The sequence below is a fragment of the Rattus norvegicus genome, chromosome 3 (genome assembly GCF_021556685.1).
Source record: "Rattus norvegicus strain SHRSP/BbbUtx chromosome 3, alternate assembly SHRSP_T2T, whole genome shotgun sequence".
NCBI classification, from domain to species: Eukaryota; Metazoa; Chordata; class Mammalia; order Rodentia; family Muridae; genus Rattus; species Rattus norvegicus.
The window spans coordinates 18,717,026-18,741,341 of NC_141536.1; the positions used below are offsets into that span (position 1 = coordinate 18,717,026).

General features: G+C 40.4%; 1 protein-coding gene and 1 pseudogene across 3 annotated transcripts; both read left to right on the forward strand.

Moving 5' to 3' along the window:
• On the forward strand, nucleotides 334-3,290 carry Klf5-ps1 (Kruppel-like factor 5, pseudogene 1; annotated as a pseudogene).
• On the forward strand, nucleotides 16,551-22,861 carry Or1j16b (olfactory receptor family 1 subfamily J member 16B). Of its 3 annotated transcripts, none has more exons than XM_087651498.1 (2): nucleotides 16,551-16,799; nucleotides 17,285-20,143. In XM_087651498.1, exon 2 carries the CDS (start codon nucleotides 17,305-17,307, stop codon nucleotides 18,232-18,234), a length of 930 nt encoding a protein of 309 aa, XP_087507624.1. In that variant the 5' UTR covers nucleotides 16,551-16,799; nucleotides 17,285-17,304; the 3' UTR covers nucleotides 18,235-20,143.
• Nucleotides 22,862-24,316: the final 1,455 nt, after the last annotated feature.

A 24,316-nucleotide genomic window follows, 5' to 3' on the forward strand; every position in this document is an offset into this window, starting at 1 on the left:
GATTATTTTTGAGACAAAAGATGATCTGGTATAGGACCCAGAGCACATTCAATGTCTAAGTCTTTTTTACCAGATTATTTCATTCTAATATCAGTTCAAAGGATCAGAGAGATGACTCAAAGTGTGAGAACATTGGCTGCTCTTACAGAAGACCTCAGTTTGTTCCCAAAACCCTTATGGCATCGCCGAACCATCAATAACACCACTCCCAGGGGATCTAATGTATTCTTTCTGCTTTCTCCAGTATCAGGCACATGTCACACAGACATACATTCATGCAAACACTCATACACATAAAACAATATTTAGAAATTCAATTCAGTTGCGGGGCAGGTACGCGCCCTCTTAGCTTGCTGGTGGAGCTTGGAGGTGGCGGGAGCGGTTCCGGCGAGGGAGCGAGCGAGGGAGCGAGCGAGTGCCGGGGCGGGACGGGAGAAAGTGGCGGTCGGAGTACGTCGGCCGTGACGCGTGGCCGAGCCCAGGAGCCCCGATCTTCGTGCCCGCCTTCTTGAGCGTCTGGCTGCGGGCCCAGGGGTCTCCCGCTGCGGCCCCGCGCCGAGTCCTCCGTCCTGTGCCAGCCCGGGCGAGGTGGGAATCGCGATCGCCCCGTGTCCCGCTCCCGTAGTCTCCAGACCGTCCATGCCCACGCGGGTGCTGACCATGAGCGCCCGCCTGGGACCAGTGCCCCAGCCGCCGGCCGCGCAGGACGAGCCAGTGTTCGCGCAGCTCAAGCCGGTGCTGGGCGCTGCGAACCCGGTCCGCGACGCGGCGCTCTTCCCGGGAGATGATCTGAAACACGCGCACCAACACCCGCCTGAGCCGCCGCCAGCCCCGGCCCGCGACTGCCTTCCGAGGAGCTGGTCCAGACAAGATGTGAAATGGAGAAGTATCTGACACCTCAGCTTCCTCCAGTTCCGATAATTTCAGAGCATAAAAAATACAGACGAGACAGTGCCTCAGTGGTTGACCAGTTCTTCACTGACACTGAAGGCTTCCCTTACAGCATCAACATGAACGTCTTCCTCCCTGACATCACGCACCTGAGAACTGGCCTCTACAAATCCCAGAGACCATGCGTAACACAGATCAAGACAGAACCTGTTACCATTTTCAGCCACCAGAGCGAATCCACCGCCCCTCCTCCTCCTCCGGCCCCCACCCAGGCCCTCCCTGAGTTCACCAGTATATTCAGCTCCCACCAGACCACAGCGCCAGAGGTGAACAATATCTTCATCAAACAAGAACTTCCTATACCAGATCTTCATCTCTCGGTCCCTTCCCAGCAGGGCCACCTGTACCAGCTGTTGAATACACCTGATCTAGACATGCCCAGCTCGACAAACCAGACAGCAGTCATGGACACCCTTAATGTCTCTATGGCTGGCCTTAACTCACACCCCTCTGCTGTGCGGCAGACGTCCATGAAACAGTCCCAGGGCATGCCTCCTTGCACGTACACCATGCCGAGTCAGTTTCTTCCACAGCAGGCCTCCTACTTTCCCCCATCACCACCGAGCTCAGAGCCTGGAAGTCCTGATAGACAAGCTGAGATGCTCCAGAATTTAACCCACCTCCGTCCTATGCTGCTACAATTGCTTCGAAACTGGCAATTCACAATCCAAATTTACCTGCCACTCTGCCAGTTAATTCGCCAAATATCCAACCTGTCCGATACAACAGAAGGAGTAACCCGGATCTGGAGAAGCGACGCATCCATTTCTGTGATTATGATGGTTGCACAAAAGTTTATACAAAGTCGTCTCATTTAAAAGTTCACCTGAGGACTCATACGGGCGAGAAGCCCTACAAGTGCACCTGGGAGGGCTGCGACTGGAGGTTTGCCCGGTCGGACGAGCTGACCCGCCACTACAGGAAGCACACGGGTGCCAAGCCGTTCCAGTGCGTGGTGTGCAACCGCAGCTTCTCCCGCTCCGACCACCTGGCGCTGCACATGAAGCGCCACCAGAACTGAGCACTGCGCACACCGGCTCGACGCCTCGCAGTCCGCTCGCCATCCTTTAAACCGCAGACCTAACTTCATATAAAAAAAAATCAAAAGAACTGGAAATGTATATTTTGTATATTTGAGGCCACAGGGAATACATTGTATCAATACCAAAGTGTTTGGTCATTTTGAGAACCCGGAAGCTTGCTGTCATGCTCACTACTAGCTTTTTTCCAGCAAACTTCATCTCCAGACAGGCAGCCGCATCTCAGTATGGGGAACTGGTGGGGGTGCACGGGGTGCGTATGCTGTTTCTATACAGACTGCGCACGCGCAATCCTGTGTGACATTGTTTAGGATAAACAAACCCTCTTGGCAGGCACCCAGACAGATTGTCAAGATTTTACTTGACGCGGACTCGTTTTTCTTAAGACTAGATTTTTTCTACAGAGAGGAGGTACACAGTGTACCTGGCAATTCACAAAATAGCCATTGAACAAATGTTTTTGTTTGTTTTGTTTTTTTTATATGAGTTGCCTATATTTGCTATTCAGAATTTTGTAAATATGCAAATCAGCTTTATAGGTTTATTACAAGTTTTAAAGGATTGTTTGGGGGGGAGAAATCGTACTTTGAAGATAATTATGAATACATTTACAGTTAGAGTTTGTGGTAAGATACCTCAATTACCAAATCCATTTCTTTGGGGAGGGGATAAATTTGAATAAATAAGAGTAAAATGCAAATTTCACTCACTGATTGAAATAAGATTTTATTTTAAATATAAGACTTTTCTTATGTGAATTTAAGCTGAAATGCTTAAAGATAGTTAATACACAGACATTAATGGTCTTACCATAGTTGAACAGTATCATTTTTTAAGTGGAGAAAGGACGGTTGTGTTTCTTGTTGAACTTAAGGACGCTGTTTTCACGAGTGGAAGCATTGAACTTCCGGTGCAGTTTTTTGTCAGACATGGATGTTTGCTCCTGCAGTGCTGCTGGTTAAATGACAATTTGTGGATTTTTGCATGTAATATCCAGTGAGACAGTAATTTTATTGAAATTACAGTGCCACGTAGTTAAATCTGTTATTAATACTGACTCGGTATCTGCCTTTGATATCAGTGATGTGTTGAAAGCTTACCAATATGCAATATGGCTAGGAATGTGACATTGATGCTGTTAACCAAAGGGCAGAAATCACAAGCAAAATGCCAAAAGCAGTCTTAATTAAAAGTTTAATTTTGTTTAAAAAAAAGAAATTCAATTCAAAGTATATATTTAATATAAAAAATTGTAACTTTCATAATATTTATGAATATATACAGGTATTTATCTGAATATGAGTACATGTTATACTCTGTCAGGCATTGAAAAAATAAAGCTGAGAGGTATGGTATAGATTTAGGATCAGTTTTCTAAGGGCTAAGTATAAAAATACATTAAATGGTTATTTAATAATGTTGTGACAAATATACAATGAAATGTAACCTGGATCAGTCTTGGCGAAGAGAATGATATTTCATAGAAACATTTCTTTTTCCAGTGACCTGGGACATGATGAGATAATGTTTTCTTTACCATTAAAAACAGACAATTAAGGTGAACTGTTTATAGTGTCTTTGAAATAATATAGGGCTAGGAGTCTGCAGATACAGCTTAGTAGTCAAAGAGAACATACGGTTCTTGCAGAGGATCTGACTTCAGTTCCCAGTATCGTTTCGGACAGTATAACCACCTGGGACACCAACTTTAAGGGATCTGACAACTACTTCTGGCTACTGTAGGCACCTGCACTCATAACCACATTAACCAAACCCCATACACATGTAATAAAAATTTCAAAATTTCAAAAATAAGTAACCTCTGTTCAGAAGAGGCTTTAGTTATTACCCTCATTAGCTTACTTTATTGTGGACTCTGGACTACATTTTTCCCAATGCAAATTTAGAAGGCATGGAACCCTTCGAATTGCCAGTTTTCTATTGGCTCCCTGAGAGTATTATTATATTCCTCAAAGGTGAACTCCCTTGTGCCTGTTTTAGTAAGAAATTTCTTCCCCAGGGAGCCAGAGGAAATTCAGTAATTATATCTTGTTTGTCTCTATGTCAAAGCCGAGGATGGTGGGTTTATTTCCTGCGTGTTCCTCATTGTTTATATTAAAATCATTCACTATGTTACTAACTGCAAATACAAGAGTATGGTATAAATATAGTGTCTGGATTTGGTTTCAAATGTATTCAATCACAGTGGAACTTTGAGCTTCATAGAGGCTACCCATCTCACTATGCCCTTTGCCTTTTAGGGAGAAATGGAGGAATCAGCACATACAATATGGATAAAAGTAAGTATTTTCAGTAAGAGGTCTTGTCAGGGCAGGTGTAGTATTTATGTTACATTACCATGTTTGTGTACAAATGTGCAGATGTGAGCATGTCTAGTGTGTGCTACTGGTCTCTGATATCTCCTCCATGAACCAGAGCATAACAGGTACTTCTTCTGAAAACAGTTCATCTTGAACTGGTGTGCACTAAAAGTTTGAAAGGATAGGATCATATCAAAACTATATATAAAATAATTTCTGTCACTCTGATCCTTGTATCTAGAACTTGCTCTGTAGATCAGGCTGTTATTGAATTCAGAGATCTGCCTACTTCTTCCTCCCAAGTTCTGTGGTTAAGGATGTACCCTTCTTGCTATTAACCACTATTTTAAAATTTAAAAAATTGAGATTTGATATCTAAGCACTATATTTAATATTGTTTAGGAATTTGTCAGTGTCAGGTTCTCCCTTAGCATCCTTGATCTCAGCAACCATGGGCAACTGGGTAAATTTACACCAGGAGTGTTCTTTTATGACTAGGTTACCTCACTCAGGATGATATTTTCAAGCTCCATCCATTTGCCTATGAATTTCATGAATTTCATTGTTTTTAATAGCTGAGTAATGCTCCATTGTGTAAATATACCACATTTTCTGTTACCATTCCTCCGTTGAGGAACATCTGGGTTGTTTTCAGCTTCTGGCTATATAAGTAAGACTGCTATGAACATAGTGGAGCATGTGTCCTTGTTATATGTTGGATCATCTTTTGGTATATGACCAGGAGTGGTATATCTGGGTCAGGAAGTAGAAATACTTCCATTTTCTGAGGAACTGCCAGACTTATTTCCAGAGTGGTTCTACCAGCTTACAATCCCACCAGCAATGGAGGTGTCTCTTCACATCCTCTCCAGTATCTGCTGTCACCTGAGTTTTTGATCTAAGCTATTCTGATTGGTGTGAGGTGGAAACCTAGCATTGTTTTGATTTGCATTTCCCTGATGACTGAGGATGTTGAACATTTCTTTAACTGCTTTTCAGCCATTTGATATTCCTCAGTTGAGAATTCTGTTTAGCTCTGTACCTCATTTTTAATAGGGCTTTTTGGCTCTCTGGAGTCTAACTTCTTGAGTTCTTTGTATATATTGGATATTAACCCTCTATCGGATGTAGGATAGATAAAGGTCTTTTCCCAATCTTTTGGTTGCCATTTTGTCCTAATGAAAGTGTCCTTTGCCTTACAGAAGCTTTGCAATTTAATGAGGCCTCATTTGTTGATTCTTGATTTTATAACATAGCTATTGGTGTTTTGTTGAGGAAAATTTCCCCAGTGCCCATGTGTTCAAGGTTCTTCCCCACTTTTTCTTCTATTAGTGTCATTTCCCTAATTTCTTTTTCAGCCTGTTTATCATGTGAGTAGAGGAAAACTACTGATTTATTTGAGTTATTTTTGTATCTAGCTGCTTTGCTGAAGCTGTTTATCAGCTGTAGGAGATCTCACATGGATTTTTTTGGGTCACATTTATTTATTATCATATCATTTGCAGATAGTGATATTTTGACTTCCTCCTTTCCAATTGGTTTCCCTTTGATCTCCTTTTGTTACCTAATTTCTCTGACTAGAATTTTAAGTACTATATTCAATAGATAGGGGGATAGTGGGCAGCCTTGTCTCATCTCTGATTTTAGTGGGATTGTTTTAAATTTCTCTCCATTTCATTTGATGTTGACTATTGACTCACCATATATTGCTTTTATTATATTTAAGTATATACCTTGAATTCCTATTCTCTCTAATACTTTAGCAGGAAGGGGTATTGTATTTTGTCAAAACTTTTCCAGCATGTGGCCTCTAAACTACTTGGGGCCTCCAGTCTCTTCAGGGTTAGGTGCATCTTCTCTGACTGACCCAGACCTGGCAGTCCTCTACTGTGTATGTGTTGGGGGCCTCATCTCAGGTGGTGTATGCTGCCTGGTTAGTGAGCCAGTGTCTGAGAGATCTCGGGGGTACAGGTTATTTGAGACTGTTGGTCTTCCTACAGGGTCACCCTCTTCCTCAGCTTCTTTCAGATTTTCCCTAATCCAAACCAGGGGTCAGCAGCTTCTGTCCATTGGTTGGGTGAAAGTATTTGCATCTGACAGTTTCAGTTGACTGTTGGATCTTTTGAAGGGCAGTCCTGATAGGTCCCTTTTTGTGAGCACTCCACAGCCTCAGTAATGGTATTAGGTCATGGCACCTCCCCTTGAGCTAGATACCACTTTGGGCCTATTGTTGGACCTTTCTTCCTCAAGCTTTTCTTCATTTCCAGCACTGCAGTTCTTTCAAATTGTAAGAATTATGGGTCAGATTTTTGACTGTGTGATGGCAACCTTATCCCTTACTTGATACCCTGTCTTTCTGCTGGAGGTGGGCTCAGCAAGTTTCCTCTCCCCACTGTAGGGCACTTCATCTAGGGTCTCCCCTGCTTTGAGTCCTGAGAGTCTTTCACCTCCCAGGTCTCTGTTATATTCTGGAGGGTCCTTTCAACCTCATTTCTATTGAGGTTGCCTGCTTACATTCTTTCTGCTGGCCCTCAGGTTTTCAGTCTTTCCCCCCACCCAATACCAGATAATTTCCCTTCCCCATCCCCCTTCCTTCCCTAATCCCTCCATATCTCCCTCTTTGTAGTTGCTTTGTTTTCCCACCCAAGTGGGACTGAGGTGTCCTCCCTTCAGCTTGTTGATCTTTTGAGTTCTGTGGACTGTATCTTGGGTATTCAGTACTTTTTTTTCTTTTTGCTAATATCCACTTATTAGTAAGTACATACTGCGCATGTCATTTTGGGTCTGAGTTACTTCACTCAGGATAACATTTTCTTTTTTTTATCATTGGATATTTTAAATTTACATTTCAAATGTTAATCCCTTTCCCAGTTTCCCAGCCATAAGATCCCTATCCCAACCCTTTCCCCCTTCTTCCATGTGGGTGTTCCCCCCCAACAACTCCCTCTTCCTAACTCTCCTGACATTCTCCTGCACTGGGGGTGGCGGGGTCCAGCCTTGGCAGGACCAAGGGCTTCTCTTCCCATTGGTGCCCAACAGGGCCATCCTCTGCTACATATGCACCTGCAGCCAAGGGTCTGTCCATGTGTAATCTGTGGGTAGAGGTTTAGTCCCTGGGAGCACTAGTTGGTTGGTATTGCTATTCTTATGGGGTTGCAAGCACCTTCAGCTCCTTCAATACTTTCTCTAATTCCTCTAAAGGGGACCCTGTTCTCAGTTGCTGCTGCTAGCATTCGCCTCTGTATTTGACATGCTCTGGATGAGTCTCTCTGGAGACAGGTATATCAGGCTCTTGTCAGCATGCATTTCTTGGCTTTATCAATATTATCTAGTTTTGGAGGCTGTATATAAGTGGGCTGTATACCCAGGGAGGGGGCAGGCTCTGAATGGCCATTCCTTCAGTCTCTGCTCTAAACTTCCTCTCCATATCTCCTCCTATGGATATTTTTGTTCCCCCTTTTAAGAAAGACTGAAACAATCACACTTTTGTTGTCCTTTTTCTTGGATTTAATCTTGGGTAGTTCAAGCTTTTGTGCTAATATATACTTATCAGTGAGTGTATACCATATCTGTTTTTTTTCTTGTGATTAGGTTACCTCACTTAGGATGATACTTTCTAGTTCCATCAATTTGCCTATGGATTTCTCGAAGTCATTGTTTTTGATAGCTGAGTAATACTCTATTGTGCAGATGTACCGTATTTTCTGTACCCATTCCTCTGCTGAGGAACATCTGTGTTCTTTCTGTCTTCTGACAATTATAAATAAGGCTTCTGTGAACATAGTGGAGCATGTGTTCTTGTTGTATGTTAGAACATAATTTAGGTATATGCCCAGAAGAGGTATAGCTGGGTCCTCAGGTAGTGGAATGTCCAATATTCTGAGGAACCTCCAGACTGATTTTCAGGGTGGTTGTAAAAGTTTGCAACCCCACCAGCAATGGAGGAGTGTTCCTCTTTCTTCACATCCTCTCCAGAATCTGTTGTCACCTGAGTTATTGATCTTAGCCACTTTGGCTGTGTGAGTTGGCATCTCAGGGTTGTTTTGATTTGCAATTCCCTAATGACTAAGGATGAACATTTCTTTAGCTATTTCTCAGCCATTCACTATTTCTCAGCTGAGAATTCTTTGTTTAGCTCTGTAACCCATTTTTAAAATAGAGTAATTTGGCTCCCTAGAGTCTACCTTCTTGAGTTCTTTGTATATTTTGGATATTAGCCCTCTATCAGATGTAGGATTGGTAAAAATGGAATATTACTCAGCTATCAAAAACAACGACTTTATGAAATTCATAGGCAAATGGAGGCAACTGGAAAATATCATCCTAAGTGAGGTAACCCAATCACAGAAAAACACACATGGTATGCACTCATTGATAAGTGGCTATTAGCCCAAATGCTTGAATTACCCTAGATGCACAGAACACATGAAAGTCAATACGGATGATCAAAATGCGAATGCTTCACTCCTTCTTTAAAAGGGGAACAAGAATACCCTTGACAGGGAATAGGGAGGCAAAGATTAACAGAGACAGAAGGAACACCCATTCAGAGCCTTCCCCACAGGCCCATGCATATACAGCCACCCAATTAGACAAGATGGATGAAGCAAAGAAGTGCAGACTGACAGGAACCGGATGTAGATCTCTCCTGAGAGACATGGCCAGAATACAGCAAATACATAGGTGAATGCCAGCAGCAAATCACTGAACTGAGAACGGGATACCCGTTTAAGGAATCAGAGAAAGGACTGGAAGACCTTGAAGGGGCTCGAGACCCCATATGAACAACAATGCCAACCAACCAGAGCTTCCAGGGACTAAGCCACTACCCAAAGACTATACATAGATTGACCCTGGACTCTAACCTCATAGGTAGCAATGAATAGCCTAGTAAGAGCACCAGTGGAAGGGGAAGCCCTTGGTCCTGCTAAGACTGAACCCCCAGTGAACGTGATTGTTGGGGGGAGGGCGGTAATGGGGGGAGGATGGGGAGGGGAACACCCATAGAGAACGGGAGGGGAAGGGATTAGGGGGATGTTGGCCTGGAAACTGGGAAAGGGAATAACATTCGCAATGTAAATAAGAAATACTCAAGTTAATAAAAAAAAAAAGAAAAAAAATCTTTTCCCAATCTGTTGGTCGTGTTTTGTCTTAATGACAGCGTTCTTTGCATTACATTTTCAGTTTTATGAGGTCCTATTTGTCTATTCTTGATCTTAGGGCATAAGTCATTGGTGTTCTGTTCAGTAAATTTTCCACAGTGCCCATGTGTTTAAGGTTATTTCCCACTTTTCTTCTATTAGTTTGAGTGTATGTGGTTTTCTGTGGAGGTCCTTGATCCACTTGGACTTAAGCTTTGTACAGGGTGATAAGAATGGGTCGATTCACATTCTTCTACATGCTGACTTCCAGTTGAACCAGCACCATTTGTTGAAAATACTATCTCTTTTCCATTGAATGGTTTTCACTCCTTTGTCAAAAATCAAGTGATCCTAGGTGTGTGGGTTCATTTCTGGATCTTCAATTCTATTCCACTGGTCTATCTGTCTATCTCTGTACCAATATCATACAGTTTTTTATCACTATTGCTCTGTAATACTGCTTGAATTCAGGGATAGTGATTGCTCTGGAAGTCCTTTTATTGAGGATAGTTTTAGCTATCCTGGGTTTTTTGTTATTCCAGATGATTTTGCTAATTGTTCTGTCTAACTCTATGAAGAATTGGGTTGGAATTTTGATGGGGATTACATTGAATCTGTAGATTGCTTTTGGTAAAATGACCATTTTTACTATAGTAATCCTACCCATCCATGAGCATGGGAAATCTTCCCATCTTCTGATTTCTTTGATCTCTTTCTTGAGGGACTTGAAGTTATTGTCATACAGATTTTTCACTTGTTTGGTTAGAGTTACCCTAAGATATTTTATATTTTTTTTGTGGCTATTGTGAAGGGACTTGTTCCCTAATTTTTTCTCAGACTGTTTATCATTTGTATAAAGGAATGCTACTTTTCAGTTGAGTTCATTTTATATCCATCCACTTTGCTGAAGTTGTTTATTTGCTGGAGATGTTCTCTGGTAGAAATTTGGGGTCATTTATGTGTAGTATCATACCATCTGCAAATAGTAATACCTTTATTTCTTCTTTGTCAATTTCTATCACCTTGATCTCTTTTTGTTGTCTTATTGATCTAGCTGGCACTTCAAGTACTATGTTGAATAGATGTGGGGAGAGTGAGCATCCTTGTCTTGTCCCTGATTTTAGTGTGATTGCTTCATGTATCTCTCCATTTATTTTGATATTTGGCTGTTGGTTTCTAGTAAATTGTTTTTATTATTTTTAGATATAAGCCTTCAATTCCTGATCTCTCCAATACTTATAACATGAAAGTGTGTGGTATTTTGTTAAATGCATTTTCTGCAGCTAAGCAGATGATCATGTGGTTTTTCTTTGAGTTTGTTATAGAGTGTATTATGTTAGTGGATTTTTGTATATTGAATCAAACTTACATCCCTGGGATGAAGCCTACTTGATCCTGGTGAATGATGTGCTCTTGGATTCAGTTTGCAAGAATTTTATTGAGTATTTTTTCATCAATATTAACAAGCAAGATTGGCCTGAAGTTCTCTTTTTTGGTAGGGTCTTTTTTTGTGTGGTTTAGGTATCAGTAATTGTAACTTCATAGAATTAATTAGGTAATGTTTCTATTTTATGAAATAGTATGAAGAATATTGGAATCAGGTCTTATTTGAAGGTCTGCTAGAATTCTGAGCTAAATCCATCAGGTCCTGGGCTTTTTTTCCCCGTTTGGAGATTTTTAATGATTTTTGTATTTCCTTATGGGGTATGGGACTGTTTAGAAAGTTAACTTGCTCTTGATTTAATTTTGGTATGTGGTTTGTATCTAGAAAACTATCCATTTCATTTAGATTTTCCAGTGTTGTTGAGTATAGGCTTTTGTAGTAGGATCTGATGATTTTTTGAATTTCCTCCATTTCTGTTGTTTTCTCTCCCTTTTCATTTCTGATTTTGTGAATTTGGGTACTGCCTCTGGGCTTTTTAGTTAGTTTTGCTAGGGGTTTTTATGTCTTGTTGATTCTCTCAAAGATTCAGGTTTTGGTTTTGCTGATTCTTTGTATTGTTCTCTTTTGTTTCTATTTGGTTGATTTCAGCCCTGAGTTTGGAAATACCTGCCTTCTACTCCTCTTGGGTAAGTTTGCTTCTTTTTGTTTTAGATCTCTCAGGTGTGCTGTTAAGTTACTAGTGTAAGATCTCTCCACTTTCCTTACCAGGGCACTTAGTGTTTTTAATTTTCCTCTTTGTACTGCTTTCATTGTGTTCCATAAGTTTGAGTATGATGTATCAATATTTTCATTAAATTCCAGGAAGTCTTTAATTTGTTTCTTTATTTCATCCCTGACCAAATTATCACTGAGTAGAGAATTGTTCAATGTCCATATGTATATGGGTTTTCTGTTGTTTTTGCTGTTATTGAAGACCACCCTTAGGCCATGGTGGTTTGACTGGGTGCATGAGATTATTTCAATTTTCTTGTATCAGTTGAGAGTTATTTTGTGACCAATTATATGGTCAATTTTGGAGAAGGTACCATGAGGTGTTGAAGAAAAGGTGTATTCTTTTGTTTCAGGGTGAAGTGTTCTGTTGATATCTGTTAAATCCATTTGGTTCATAACCTCTGTTAGTTTCACTGTGTCTCTGTTTAGTTTCTGTTTCAATGACCTGTCCATTGGTGAGAGTGGGATTTTGAAGTCTCGCACTATTATTGTGTGGTGTTCAATATGTGTTTTGAGCTTTAGTGAAGTTTCTTTTATGAATGTGGGTTCACTTGCATTTGAAGCTTATATGTTCATAATTGAGACTTTCAATTGGTGGATTTTTCTTTTGATGAATATGAAGTGTCCTTCCTCATCACATTTGACAGTTTTGATCAAAAGTCTCTTTTATTGAATATTAGAATGGCAACTCCAGCTTGTTTCTTGGGACCATTTTCTTGCAAGACTTCTTTCCATCATTTCACTCTGAGATAGTGTTTGTCTTTGTTATTGAGATGTGTTTTTTTGTATGCAGCAAAATGCTTGATCTTGTTTGTGTATCCAGTCTGTTAGCTTATGTGTTTTTGTAGGTGAGTTGAGTCCATTAATATTGAGAGATATTAAAGAGAGATGACTGATGGTTACTGTTATATATGTTTTTGTAAGTGGCTTTATGTGCTTGTGGTTTTCTCCTTTTGGCATTGTTGTGAGATGCTTAATATCTTGTCTTTTCTTTTGTGTAGGCATCTTGCTTGTGTTGGAGTTTTCCTTCTAGGATCCTCTATAGGGCTGGATTGGTAGATAGATACTGTTTGAGTTGGGTTTTGTCCTGGAATATTTTGTATTCCCCATCTATCTTGATTGAGAGTTTTGCTGGGTATAGTAGCCTGAGCTGGCATCTATGTTCTCTTAGAGTCTGCTTGACCTCTGACCAGGATTTTCTGAATTTCATAGACTTTGTTGAGAAGTTGGTATAATTCTGATAGGCATGTGACTGTGTTATTTGTCCCCTTTCCCTTGCAACTTTTAATATTCTCTCTTTGTTTTGTACATTCAGTGTTTTAATTATTATGTGAAGAGTGGATTTTCTTTTCTGGTCCCATTTGTTTGGTGTTCTCTAGGCTTCTTGGACCTTTATAGCCATCTCTTTCTTTAGGTTGCAGATGTTTTCTTCTCTGATTTTGCTGAAGATGCTTTCAGGTCCTTTGAGCTGGGAATCTTCATTCTCCTCTATTCCAATTATTCTTAGATTTGGTCTTTTCATTGTGTCCTGAATTTCATGGATGTTTTGGGTTAGGAGTTTTTCATGTTTTGAATTTTCTTTGACAGTTGTGTCAATCTCTTCTACAGTATCTTCTACACCTGAGATTTTCTTTTTCATATCTTGTATTCTCTTGGTGATACTTTATATCTGCAATTTCTGACCTAGGTTTTCCATTTCCAATTTTGCCTCCAATTGTGTTTTCTTTATTGTTTCTATTTCCACTTTTAGGTGTTGGACCACTTTATACAATTCATTCATCTGTTTGTGTTTTCCTGTATTTCTTTAAGGCATTTATTTGTTTCCTTTTTAAGGGCTTCTACCTGTTTACCTGTGTACTCCTGTATTTCTTTCAGTGAGTTAATTATATTCTCCTTAAATGTCACTATTATATCCATGAGATAGGATTTTAGGTCAGCTTCTTGATTTTCAGGTGTGTTGGTTTATTCAGGGTTTGCTGTGGTGGGAGAATTGGGTTCTGATGATGCCCACGTATATTGGTTTCTGTTGCTTATGATCTTGAGCTTGCCTCTTGCCATCTGGTTATCCCTAGTGTTTGTTGGTCTGGGTGACTCTGTGTGGAGTCTGCCTCTTTTGTCCCTGGGTTGTAACAGGTCTCTTGGTAGGCCTGTGGCCCTGGCTGTAGCAGACCTCCTGTAGGGCCTTCTAACTGGAGTGTCTTCAGAGGGGCAGAGAAACTGCTGATTGCTGTTGTCCTGGATGCAGTAGATCTCCTGGGAGGCCTGCAGATTGTTGGGTTTCAGAAGAGCAGTCAAAGTTGTTGTCTTGTATGAAGCTCTTCTCCGGAGCAGGGGGTGTGGTCAATGGACTGTGGTTTCTATTTCCTTATATGCAGCCAAACTCCAGAGAGGATTTCAGTCTTTGGATTAGTTGCCCTGCATGCCACAGAGCCCCAGGGAGGTCTTCAGACTGCAGTGTCTATTGCCCAGTTTCCCTGTGTACAGAGAAACTCCCAGGATGTCTATAAGCTGTGGTATCCTGGGTGCTGCAGATCTCCTGGGATGAAATACTCGGAGTTCTTCTGGTATGCCTCAGGATACGTCAAATGTTCTGAGTACAGTGGATACTCCGATATATCTCAGGATATATGTCTTCTGGGGAGCAGGCTAGCTAGCAGTCTTTCTTAGCAGAAAGGGCCAGGCAAAAAGGGATTGGTATTTGGCAGGTGGGGGTTTTGGGGGGATGGTGGGTCCCTGAGTCCACTGGGCTCCCAGAGGCAGCTGTAGGACTTCAGGGTGTAGGAGTGGTATTCCTTAGGATATAGCCTTCAGTGCTCCGAGTGCAGGGGTTACTCTATGTTCTTTTATTCGGGAATTGAATTCATTGATGTTGATATTAAGGACCAAAGATTGTTAAATCCTGTTATTTTTGTTGTTAGATGTCGAATTATGCTTGTGTAGTTCTCTTCCTTTGGGTTTGTTGTGAGATGATTAGTCTCTTGCTTTTTCTTTGTTATAATTTCCCTCCTTGTGTTAGTGTTTTCCTTCTATTTTCCTCTGTAGGGCTGTATTGGTGAAAAGGTATTGTTTAAATTTAGTTTTGTCATGGAATATCTTGGTTTCTCCCTGTATGGTAATTGAGAGTTTTGTGGATATAGTGGCCTGGGCTGGCATTTTTGTTCTCTCAGCATCTGTATGACATCTGCCCAAGATCTTCTGATTTTTAGAGTTTCTGTTGAGAAGTCTGGTGTAATTCTGATGGATCACCCTTTATATGTTATTTAGCCTTTTCCCCTTAGTACTTTCAATATTCTTTAACTGTTTTGTGCATTTGTTGTTTTAATTATTATGTGATGGGAGGAATTTCTTTTCTGGTTCCATATGTTTGGTATTCTGTAGGCTTCTTGTATTTTATGGGTATCTCTTTCTTTAGGTTAGGGAAGGTTTTTTTCTATAATTTTGTTGTGTTTGCTGGCCCTTTGAGTTGGGAATCTTTGATCTCTTCTATACCTATTATTCTTAAGTTCAATCTTTTCATTGTGCTCTGGATTTCTTGTATGTTTTGAGTAAGGAGCTTTTTGCATTTTGTATTTTCTTTGACTTTTGTGTCAGTGTCTTCTATGGTGTCTTATATGCCTGAGACTTTCTCTTCTCTTGTTTTCTTTTTTTTTTCTTTTTTTTTCTTTTTTTTTGGAGCTGAGGACCGAACCCAGGGCCTTGCGCTTGCTAGGCAAGCGCTCTACCACTGAGCTAAATCCCCAACCCCTTCTCTTGTTTTCTATTGGTGATGTTTGCATTTGTGACTCTTGATCTCTTTCCTATATTTTCTATCTCCAGGGTTGTCTCCCTTTTTGTTTTCTTTAATGTTTCTATTCCCATTTTTAGATCCTGGATGCTTTTGTTCAATAGCTTTTTGATTGTGTTTTCCTATATTTCTTTAAGAAACTTATTTGTTTCCTCTTTAAGAGTCTCTACTTGCTTATCTGTGTTCTCCTGTATTTCTTTCAGGGCACTATTTATGTCCTTCTTACATTCTTCCATCATATTCATAAGATGGGATTTTAGATCTGCATCTTGGATTTTAGATCTGCATCTTGTTTTTCACGTTAGGGTACTCAGGGCTGGGTGTGGTTGGATAACTGTTTTCTGTTGTTGTCAAGTAGTATTGGTGTCTGTGCTTATGCTCTTTTAAAATTTTCTTTAATTGGATATTTTTGTTATTTACATTTCAAATGTTACCCCCTTTCCTGTTTTCCCTTTTAAAACCCACTCTCCTATCTTCCCTCCCCCTGCTTCTATAAGGGTTCTCCCCCACCTACCCACCCACTCCCTCCTGTCTCTCTGTCCTTCCATTACCTACCTTGGGGCATTAAGCCTTCACAAGACAAAGGCCTCTCCTTCCAATGATTCTCCACATGGCCATCCTCTGTTACATATTCAGCTGGAGTCATGGGTCACTCCATGTGTACTCTTTGGTTGGTGGTTAGTCCCTGGGAGCTTTGGGGGTTCTGGTTGGTTGATATTGTTATTCTTCCTATGGGGTAGGCTGAAGGGCAAACTCCTTCAGCTCCTTCAGTCATTTTATAACTCCTCCACTGGGAACCTTGTTCTCAGTTCAATGGTTGTCTTTGAGCATTTTCCTCTGTATTTGTCAGGCTCTGGTAGAGCTTCTCAGGAGACAGCTATATTTCTTGGCATGTGAAATAGTATCTGGGTTTGGTGACTATGTATGGGATTGCCATCTGCTTATCTCTAGTGCTAACTGCCCTTGCTGTCTTTGACTGGACCCTGTCCCTCCTATGATCCTGGTTGTGTCAGAACTCCTTGGAGTCCAGTTGTCTCTGTGATGCTGTAATTATGCCATCATGTGAATTCTGAGATTCTCATTGTGTCAGAACTCTTGGGAGTCAAGCTGCCTTTTGGATTCTGAAATTCTCATGTGACTAAGCTCCTGAGATTCTGTTGTGTTAGAGCTCCTGGGAGTCAAGATTTCTCTGGGTGTTATAGGTGTGGGTGGGAAGCCAGAGCCCTGGGTCTGCTCTGGGCACAGTTGCAAGCTGGAAGGAACCCATGCCCCCTGGGTCCTGGGGGTTCCAGTTATTTCAGGTGTTGGGGCAGGTGTTTTGGCCTCTCCTGTGATCCTGAGCATCTCACAGCACATAGGATTCAGTCTCTGGGTGTTGGAGGAGTGGGTGCAGAGCCAGTACCCAAGGTCTGCTCCAGGAGCAGGTTCAAATAAGAAGGAACATGTGCCACTGGCTAGGCAGGGGTTCCTACATCCCTGTGATCCTGGGCTTGCTAGAGCATCTGGGAGTCCAGCTTCCTCTGGGTGTTGTGGGAGTGAGTACAGAATCAGTATCCCAGATCTGCTTCAGGTACAGGTTCCATGTTAGTTTTTGGTGAAGTGAGTCATTTAAAATTATGAGCAGACAACCCCATTCTCTGGCTTTTGAGTCTTATTTATTCATTATGAACTCCTGGATCCTAAAGTTATCCAACAATTTTCCCAGAAGATGTGTTAGTTTTCTAGGCAGAAAATTATTTTTTTAAAATCTAGACAATTACTAGCCTATTTTAGTGACAGGAAATGTGAGATATTACATGAAATGCACAGTGATTGGTTGAAAATGTTATTTCATGTTATATGCATTACAATAACTTCTCATTCCTTTTATTTCCATGTTTTTCCATCTCCAGAAGAAGAGAGAAAAGACAGCATGAGGAGGGACAATGAGAGCACTGTGTCTGAGTTCATCCTCCTGGGCCTTCCCATTCCAGTAGAGGACCAAGCTGCATACTCTGCCCTGTTCTTTGCTGTGCACTTGACAACTGTGCTGGGGAACCTGCTCATCATCCTGCTCATCAGGCTGGATTCTCACCTTCACACCCCCATGTACTTCTTCCTCAGTCATTTGGCCTTCACAGACATCTATTTCTCATCAGTTACAGCTCCAAAGATGCTCATGAATATGCTGACAAATAGTCACTCCATCTCATATACTGGGTGCATTTCCCAGGTTTATTTTTTCTTATTTTTTGGAAGCATTGACAGCTTTCTTTTGACCTCCATGGCCTATGACAGATATGTGGCCATATGCCACCCTCTGCACTACACTAGGATCATGAATCAGAACCTCTGTGTCCTATTAGTAATTGTGTCCTGGATCTTGTCTAATGCCTGTGGCCTTGTACATACCCTTCTCTTGACTCGTCTATCTCATTTTAGAGATAATACAATCCCCCACTACTTCTGTGATCTCTCTGCCTTGCTGAAGCTGTCCAGCTCAGACACCACCATCAATGAACTGGTCATCCTTCCTGTAGGTACGGTGGTCATTACCGTGCCATTCATATGCATTTTGGTCTCTTATGGTCACATTGGAGTCACCATCCTGAAAACTCCCTCCATCAAGGGAATCTGCAAAGCCTTGTCTACATGTGGTTCTCATCTCTGTGTAGTTTCTTTGTACTATGGAGCCATTATTGGCCTTTACCTGGTCCCTTCATATAATAACACTAATGACAAGGATGCCATTGTGGCTGTGATGTATAGCCTGGTCACACCCATGCTGAATCCCTTTATCTATAGTCTGAGAAATCGAGATATGAAAGGAGCGCTGAGAAATATCCTCAGCAGAACAAAATGAAGCAACTTCTGCTTTCCATTAGCAAGCTAGGACTCCTTCTTGATTGGCATGCATAATATTATCTCTCTGAGTGGGCATTTTTCTAGTACATTTTAATATGATATTCTTTCTAATATCTGGGTGTTATTCTCACCTCTATTTAATTTTCTCAATCCTGATCATCTTTGGAAAGAGTTTTTCCAACATAGATACACAAAAGTCATCTCTATATTTTCCTTTGCACATGATATCTTTTCACAGTTTAAAATTTAATGTCAGACATTTTTTTAATTGAATAGCTTATGTTTTTGGAGCAAAAATATTTATCTCGTTTTCAGTATAAGAAAAATTCTTTGCGTAGGCTTGTTTTCATGTTTTAAAATTTTTGAGAGGCAATGTCTCTCTATGTAGCTCTAGATGTTCATGAGTTTGCTATGTAGACCATGGTTACCTTGAACCTATAGTGATCTGCTTGCCTCTACCTCCTGAGTGCTGGAATTAATGGCATAAAACACTATGCCCTTATTGACTTCATTTTTTATGGTTTCATTTAGTAATACTTTGAAATTTCTGCTGGTAATAATTAGATACTCTACCTCAGACACACCACCAATGAACTGGTTATGTTCCCTGCAAGTTAGGGTCTATCAGCCTGTTATTCATATGCATTTTGGCATCTTATATACACATTAGAGTCACCATCCTGAGTGCTCCATCTGTCCTTGGACTTTTCCAACCTCTTGCTTGTAATACGCTTTTCATTTAAATTGACAAATGAAGTTAAAATCTCTATGATAAGAAATGTTTCTATGCATACATGTGCTGTACAATGCACAAATGAGTGGGACTATTTCCTAAATGTTTTTCCTATTTTGTGGTATAAATACTCAGAGTTCTTTCCTGTACTACTTTTGTACTATACACTGCATCATTATCAACCCTTGTCTGCCTACTATGCAGTCAACACCATAGTTTCTTCCTTCGTTCAAATTTCACGTACATACCAACTTTTCCTTCTTCCCACATCGTTTGCTTATCACTTTGGAATTTGTTCTTTATTGTTCAATTTTTGCAACACATTCTTAGGTTGATATTAGCTATGCAGTTACCTTCTTTTTTCTTCCAAACTCAATGGTCCCTTGATATCAGGTGGACTAAATGGGTACAGGTTCAATGTGGTGGACAGGGCTTTGGAAACTTCTTTGTTTAGGAAGATAAAGGGTATGTGAAATATAGAAATGAGAAGATAGAGTTTAGGCTGGTCTTTTATATGGTGCTGTAATTATTTGTAATCAGTCTGTTCTCTTTAGAGGTTGGGTGCCCAAGGCTGTGGACTGGAGAATGGGTATACAGAGCATTCAGGAATAGAGGCAATCTGGACAGAGCTTAAACAGTTTTGTAGCTTAATTTAAGGTAGCTAAGAGCTGCAGGCAGTTAGTGGCTTCTGGTAGAAGAATTATCTGTCTTCTACTGGGAGCAGATCCCAATAAGTTATCCAATTCCAAATGGTCAGCCCTAAACACATGCACATATGAGGAATACCACACAAACCATCAGCCAGCCAGCCAGTTAACCACGCACACACACAAAGTCACTAAATAGGATATCTACATCTATACCTATATCTATTATTTGTCTGTCTGTCTCTCTATCTGTCTATCTCTTTACCTATCTATCTATCCATCATATATATATACATATATATGTATATTTAATTAATATGTATTGAACGATGAGGTTATGCATTTGAGTGGGGAAGATGAGATGGGGAAGAGTAGAAAGGAAGAAGGAAGGTGTGAAAATGATGTAAATACAATGCTCATATGAAAATCTGAAAAAGTTAAATGAGAAAATTTAATCCAAATACACTGTGTTCTAAAATGAAATAAGCTACACACTTAATTTCACAAATAAATTGTCTTCCATTTCCATCTGAAATGATGAACCTGTGTTTTTGATTTTGGAAAACCTCTTCTGCTCAGAAAAAGGTATTTAACTTTACCAATAATAGCCAATTAATCTGACAGATATTATTATATCTAGGGATTATAATAAAGAAAGAGATTCAAGTAGAGAGAACTCAGTGATTCTGCTGATACTCAAGAAATTTTAGTGGATGTGCTTCTCAGACAATTGTGTTTAAACTTGTGTCCTTAGACTGGTATACCAACTGGAAACTTTTGAAATCTGAGTAATATTTTTTTGTTACTGAAATTTTAATTCATACTTATAAAAACTGAGGTAACTTCGAAGAAAAATAATATACACATAGCATTCACAATTAAAATATATGTGCATATATTTTGTATTATATGTATTCATATATATATGGCATTTGAATTAATACTATTAAAATATTCATTTAAAATCACTAGGCATAAATTATAGAAAGCAATACTCTTTTCTTTCTTTCTTCTTCCTTCCTTCCTTCCTTCCTTCCTTCCTTCCTTCCTTTCTTTCTTTCTTTCTTTCCTTCTTTCTTTCTTTCTTTCTTTCTTTGATTGTTCCACATCCCATATCTCCTCCCCTACCCTCAACTCCAGGAAGATGTCTCCACCCCACCCACCCCACCAGACCTGTAAACTCCCTGGGGCTTTCAGTCTCTTGAGGGTTAGGTACATCTTTTCTGATTGAACCCAGACCCAGGAGTCCTCTGCTGTATATGTGTTGGGGGGCCTCATCTCAGCTGGTGTATGCTGCCAGGTTGATGATCCAGTGTCTGAGAGATATTGGGGGTCCAGGTTAATTGAGACTGTGGCTGTGTTGTTCACAACTTTCCACAGCAAGCAATATTAACAGTGCTGAAGTTCCATTGATCCCTTTACTGTTTCTTTTTTTTTATCAAGGTTATTACTTATGTGAAGTGGTGGGGATTTTTTGTTCATTTGTTTTTGTGACAGGGTCTTGCCACATGGCTTTGTACACTACTGTGGAAAGCTGTGAACACCACAGACACTTAGACAAGATTGGGTTTTTAATTCATACAGATCATTAGATTAGGTAGTTCATGTAGAGTAGGCTAGTCTTAAATTCATAAGGACTGCCTGCCATTGAATGCTTGTATTAAAGACATCCACTGGCATGCCTGTCTCAAAGTGATGCATTTTAAGTTACTTTTGTGATGTATAGAATGTAGCTTGAGGATATGAACCTCCTCTGTTACACTCTCTTCCATTTACTCATCACATTGCTAAAAGTCCTCCTTTTGCTTTCATGCCCTCTGTTTTTCAAAATTCCATATGAGAGAAAATTTCTAAGGCTAGTCTTTGGAAGTCTGGGTCATCTAACACAATAATATTCAATTCTATTCATGTCCTACATGTGACATGATTTCCTTCCTTATTAACACATAACTCTTGGCTATATCTCTTTTATTAACTATTTTGAACTTATTTCTTGAACATTTTATACAACTTTGTAATGTATTTTGATTATAAAAATCCCCCATTACCTACCTCTAGATCCTCCAGTAAGGAAGGTAATATGTTTCCCTCACAGAATCCCAATAGTACTTACTGCTCAAATGTTTAAGTGTGTGGGACCATCTGTTGTGTCCTGGGAAACTTAACAGTGGCAAGACTTTCAAAAAGCTTGACCCTTCCTCATTAGCTAGCACCTGCTTATACCTACTATGTCAGGAATGGGATCTCTGGATCATCTCCCCTATCTATTCTAGGATTCTAACTGGATTGATCTTGAATGAGTTTTGTGTGGCTAAGGTAGGCATAGCTTCTGTGCATTCACATGTTCAATGCCCACGTGAAGTCTAGAAGACAGCATTTCATAGCTTTCTCCATTCTCCTATGGCTATTATTTCTACCTTCTCTTTAGTGATATTCCCTAAGTCTAGAGTGAGGAGAGATTCATGTAGGTGACCCATTTAGAGCTGAGCTTTCAGACATTCTTAGGAATTTGGCCAAACATGAATATTTGAAAGCAGTTTGACAACACAGCTATTTATAAAAATAACAAAATAACATTCCTATTTAAGACCCATAAGTTCCTCTGACATGGGCTTTTGGAATTTACAATACCATGAAGGAAATCCTACTTGTAGAACATATTAGTTATTTATACATTACCAAGTATTTAAATGCTCGAGGCTATAGGTGCAGTCAACATTCAAACTACTATATTCTACTACTTGGACCCTATAGTAGTCTTCTGGCTATATCAAAATGCAAAATGCATGTAGTTCAATTTTTAAAAGTCCTATGCATTTTTATCAGTTTCAAGTTGTTTAAAAGTCCAAAGTGCCTTCTGAGATCCAGGGCAATCTCTTCATTGTTTCTCCCTGTAAAATCAAAAAGCAAATTAAATACTTTCAACATACCACCACTTTGAATATACATTACCATTTTAAAGGGGAGGAATGAGGGCATAGTGAGGGAATATTGGATCAAAACAAGATAAAACCCAGTATAGAGCTCCAGATTCTATAGCACTATTGGGTATCAAGCGGAATAGATGGTTCTGCCCACACAGCTTTGCTGCCTGCATCATAGACCTCTCTCTTTGGCTGCATATTCCCTGTTTGTAGCTATCATTGGTGATACCCTATGGCATGGACATTTTAACAACTTCAGGGCTTCCGACACAAACCAGGCTTCAGTTTTACAGCTTCACACAATGGCCTCTTATGGACCCTTCACAGGGCGGGGGGACTCTTCTGTATTATTCTTCCTGGCCTCAATGCCTCAATAAAAATACAGAAGAGAGTTCCATGGCCCCTTTATTTTACATCCTTGCCACGTAGATGACATTGCCAAGTTTGTCTGTCAGTTTGGTACAGATTATATACCTCTTGAACCATATTTGTGGAAGTTTCTATTTGTTGTTGAGCAGGAAAGTCCTTCTGCCTTTTCCCTCACAGGTTGGAAGAGTATCTGGGTAGGGTCTTACTCTGAGGGAACATTATTCCAGTGCAAATCAGGCCTCCCCTTAATGAGAACAATTCCCTTAACAGCTCCAGCATTCCTTCTAACACAAGCCTTCCCTTAACATTATGTTTTCCAGTGTTCTTTCCTTTCCCAACTGTACCAATTGTTTATCTGTCTGCTCCCCACATTTTTTTCATTGTAAATCTGCATAAGAGTTACTGTGAGTTCCTACAGAGCAGAGTCAATTTTAGGCTGTCTTGAAATATCCTGTGCTAAAGAAATCATTCTGTTACTTTCAAATTGAGCCACAGGCAAGCTCTAAGACAGTTGTAAATGCAGCCACAGTTTTGTAAAAAGATGTCATGAATGTTTTCTAGCTCATTTGTCATTATTGTTCCCCCCTGAAATCTCTTGCGCCAGACCTCTACTATCTTCACAGCAATTGAAGCTACTGCATTCCTATTAAAATGTCCTCTTAAGATTAGCTTACAGCATTCCATTATTTTTTTTGTCCAAAGTTTCACAGTCTTTCAAATTCCACTAAATACAGTGTGGTAATGTCTATCACAGTAATAGTTCACTCTTTTTTATTTTTTTTATTTTTTATCAGATATTTTCTTTACCTACTTTTCACATATTAAACCCCTTCCTGGTTTTCCCTCAATAACCCACTATTGCATACCTCCAACCCCTGCCATGATGAGGGTGCTTTTACTCCTACCACTCCCTCCTACCACTCTGCACTGGCATTCCCCTACAGTAGGGCATCAAGCCTTCATGGGATTAAGGGCCTCTTCTCCCACTGATGCCCCACAAAGCTATCCTCTGCTACATATGCATCTGGGCCATGGGTCGCTCAACGAGTACTCTTTGGTTGGTGGCTTAGTCCCTGGGAGTTCTGGGGGTTCTGGTAGGTTAATATTGTTCTTCCTATGGGGTTGCAAATCCCCTCAGCTACCTTAGTCCTTTCTCTAACTTCTCCACTGGGGATCCTGTTCTCAGTTCAATGGTTTGCTGCTAGCATTTGCCTCTGTATTTGACAGGCTCTGGCAAAGGCTCTGAGGAGACAGCTGTATCAGGCTCCTGTCAGCATGCACTTCTTGGCATAAGGAAAGTTGTCTGGGTTTGGTTGCTGTATGTATATGGGCTGGATCCCTAGGTGAGACAGTCTCTGGATGGCCTTTCTTTCAGTCTTTGCTCCAATCTTTGTATTCTTATTTCTT

Excerpts from the sequence above, each read along its gene's own strand:
- Or1j16b (XM_087651498.1), top strand. The coding sequence starts at position 17,305 with ATGAGGAGGGACAATGAGAGCACTGTGTCTGAGTTCATCCTCCTGGGC.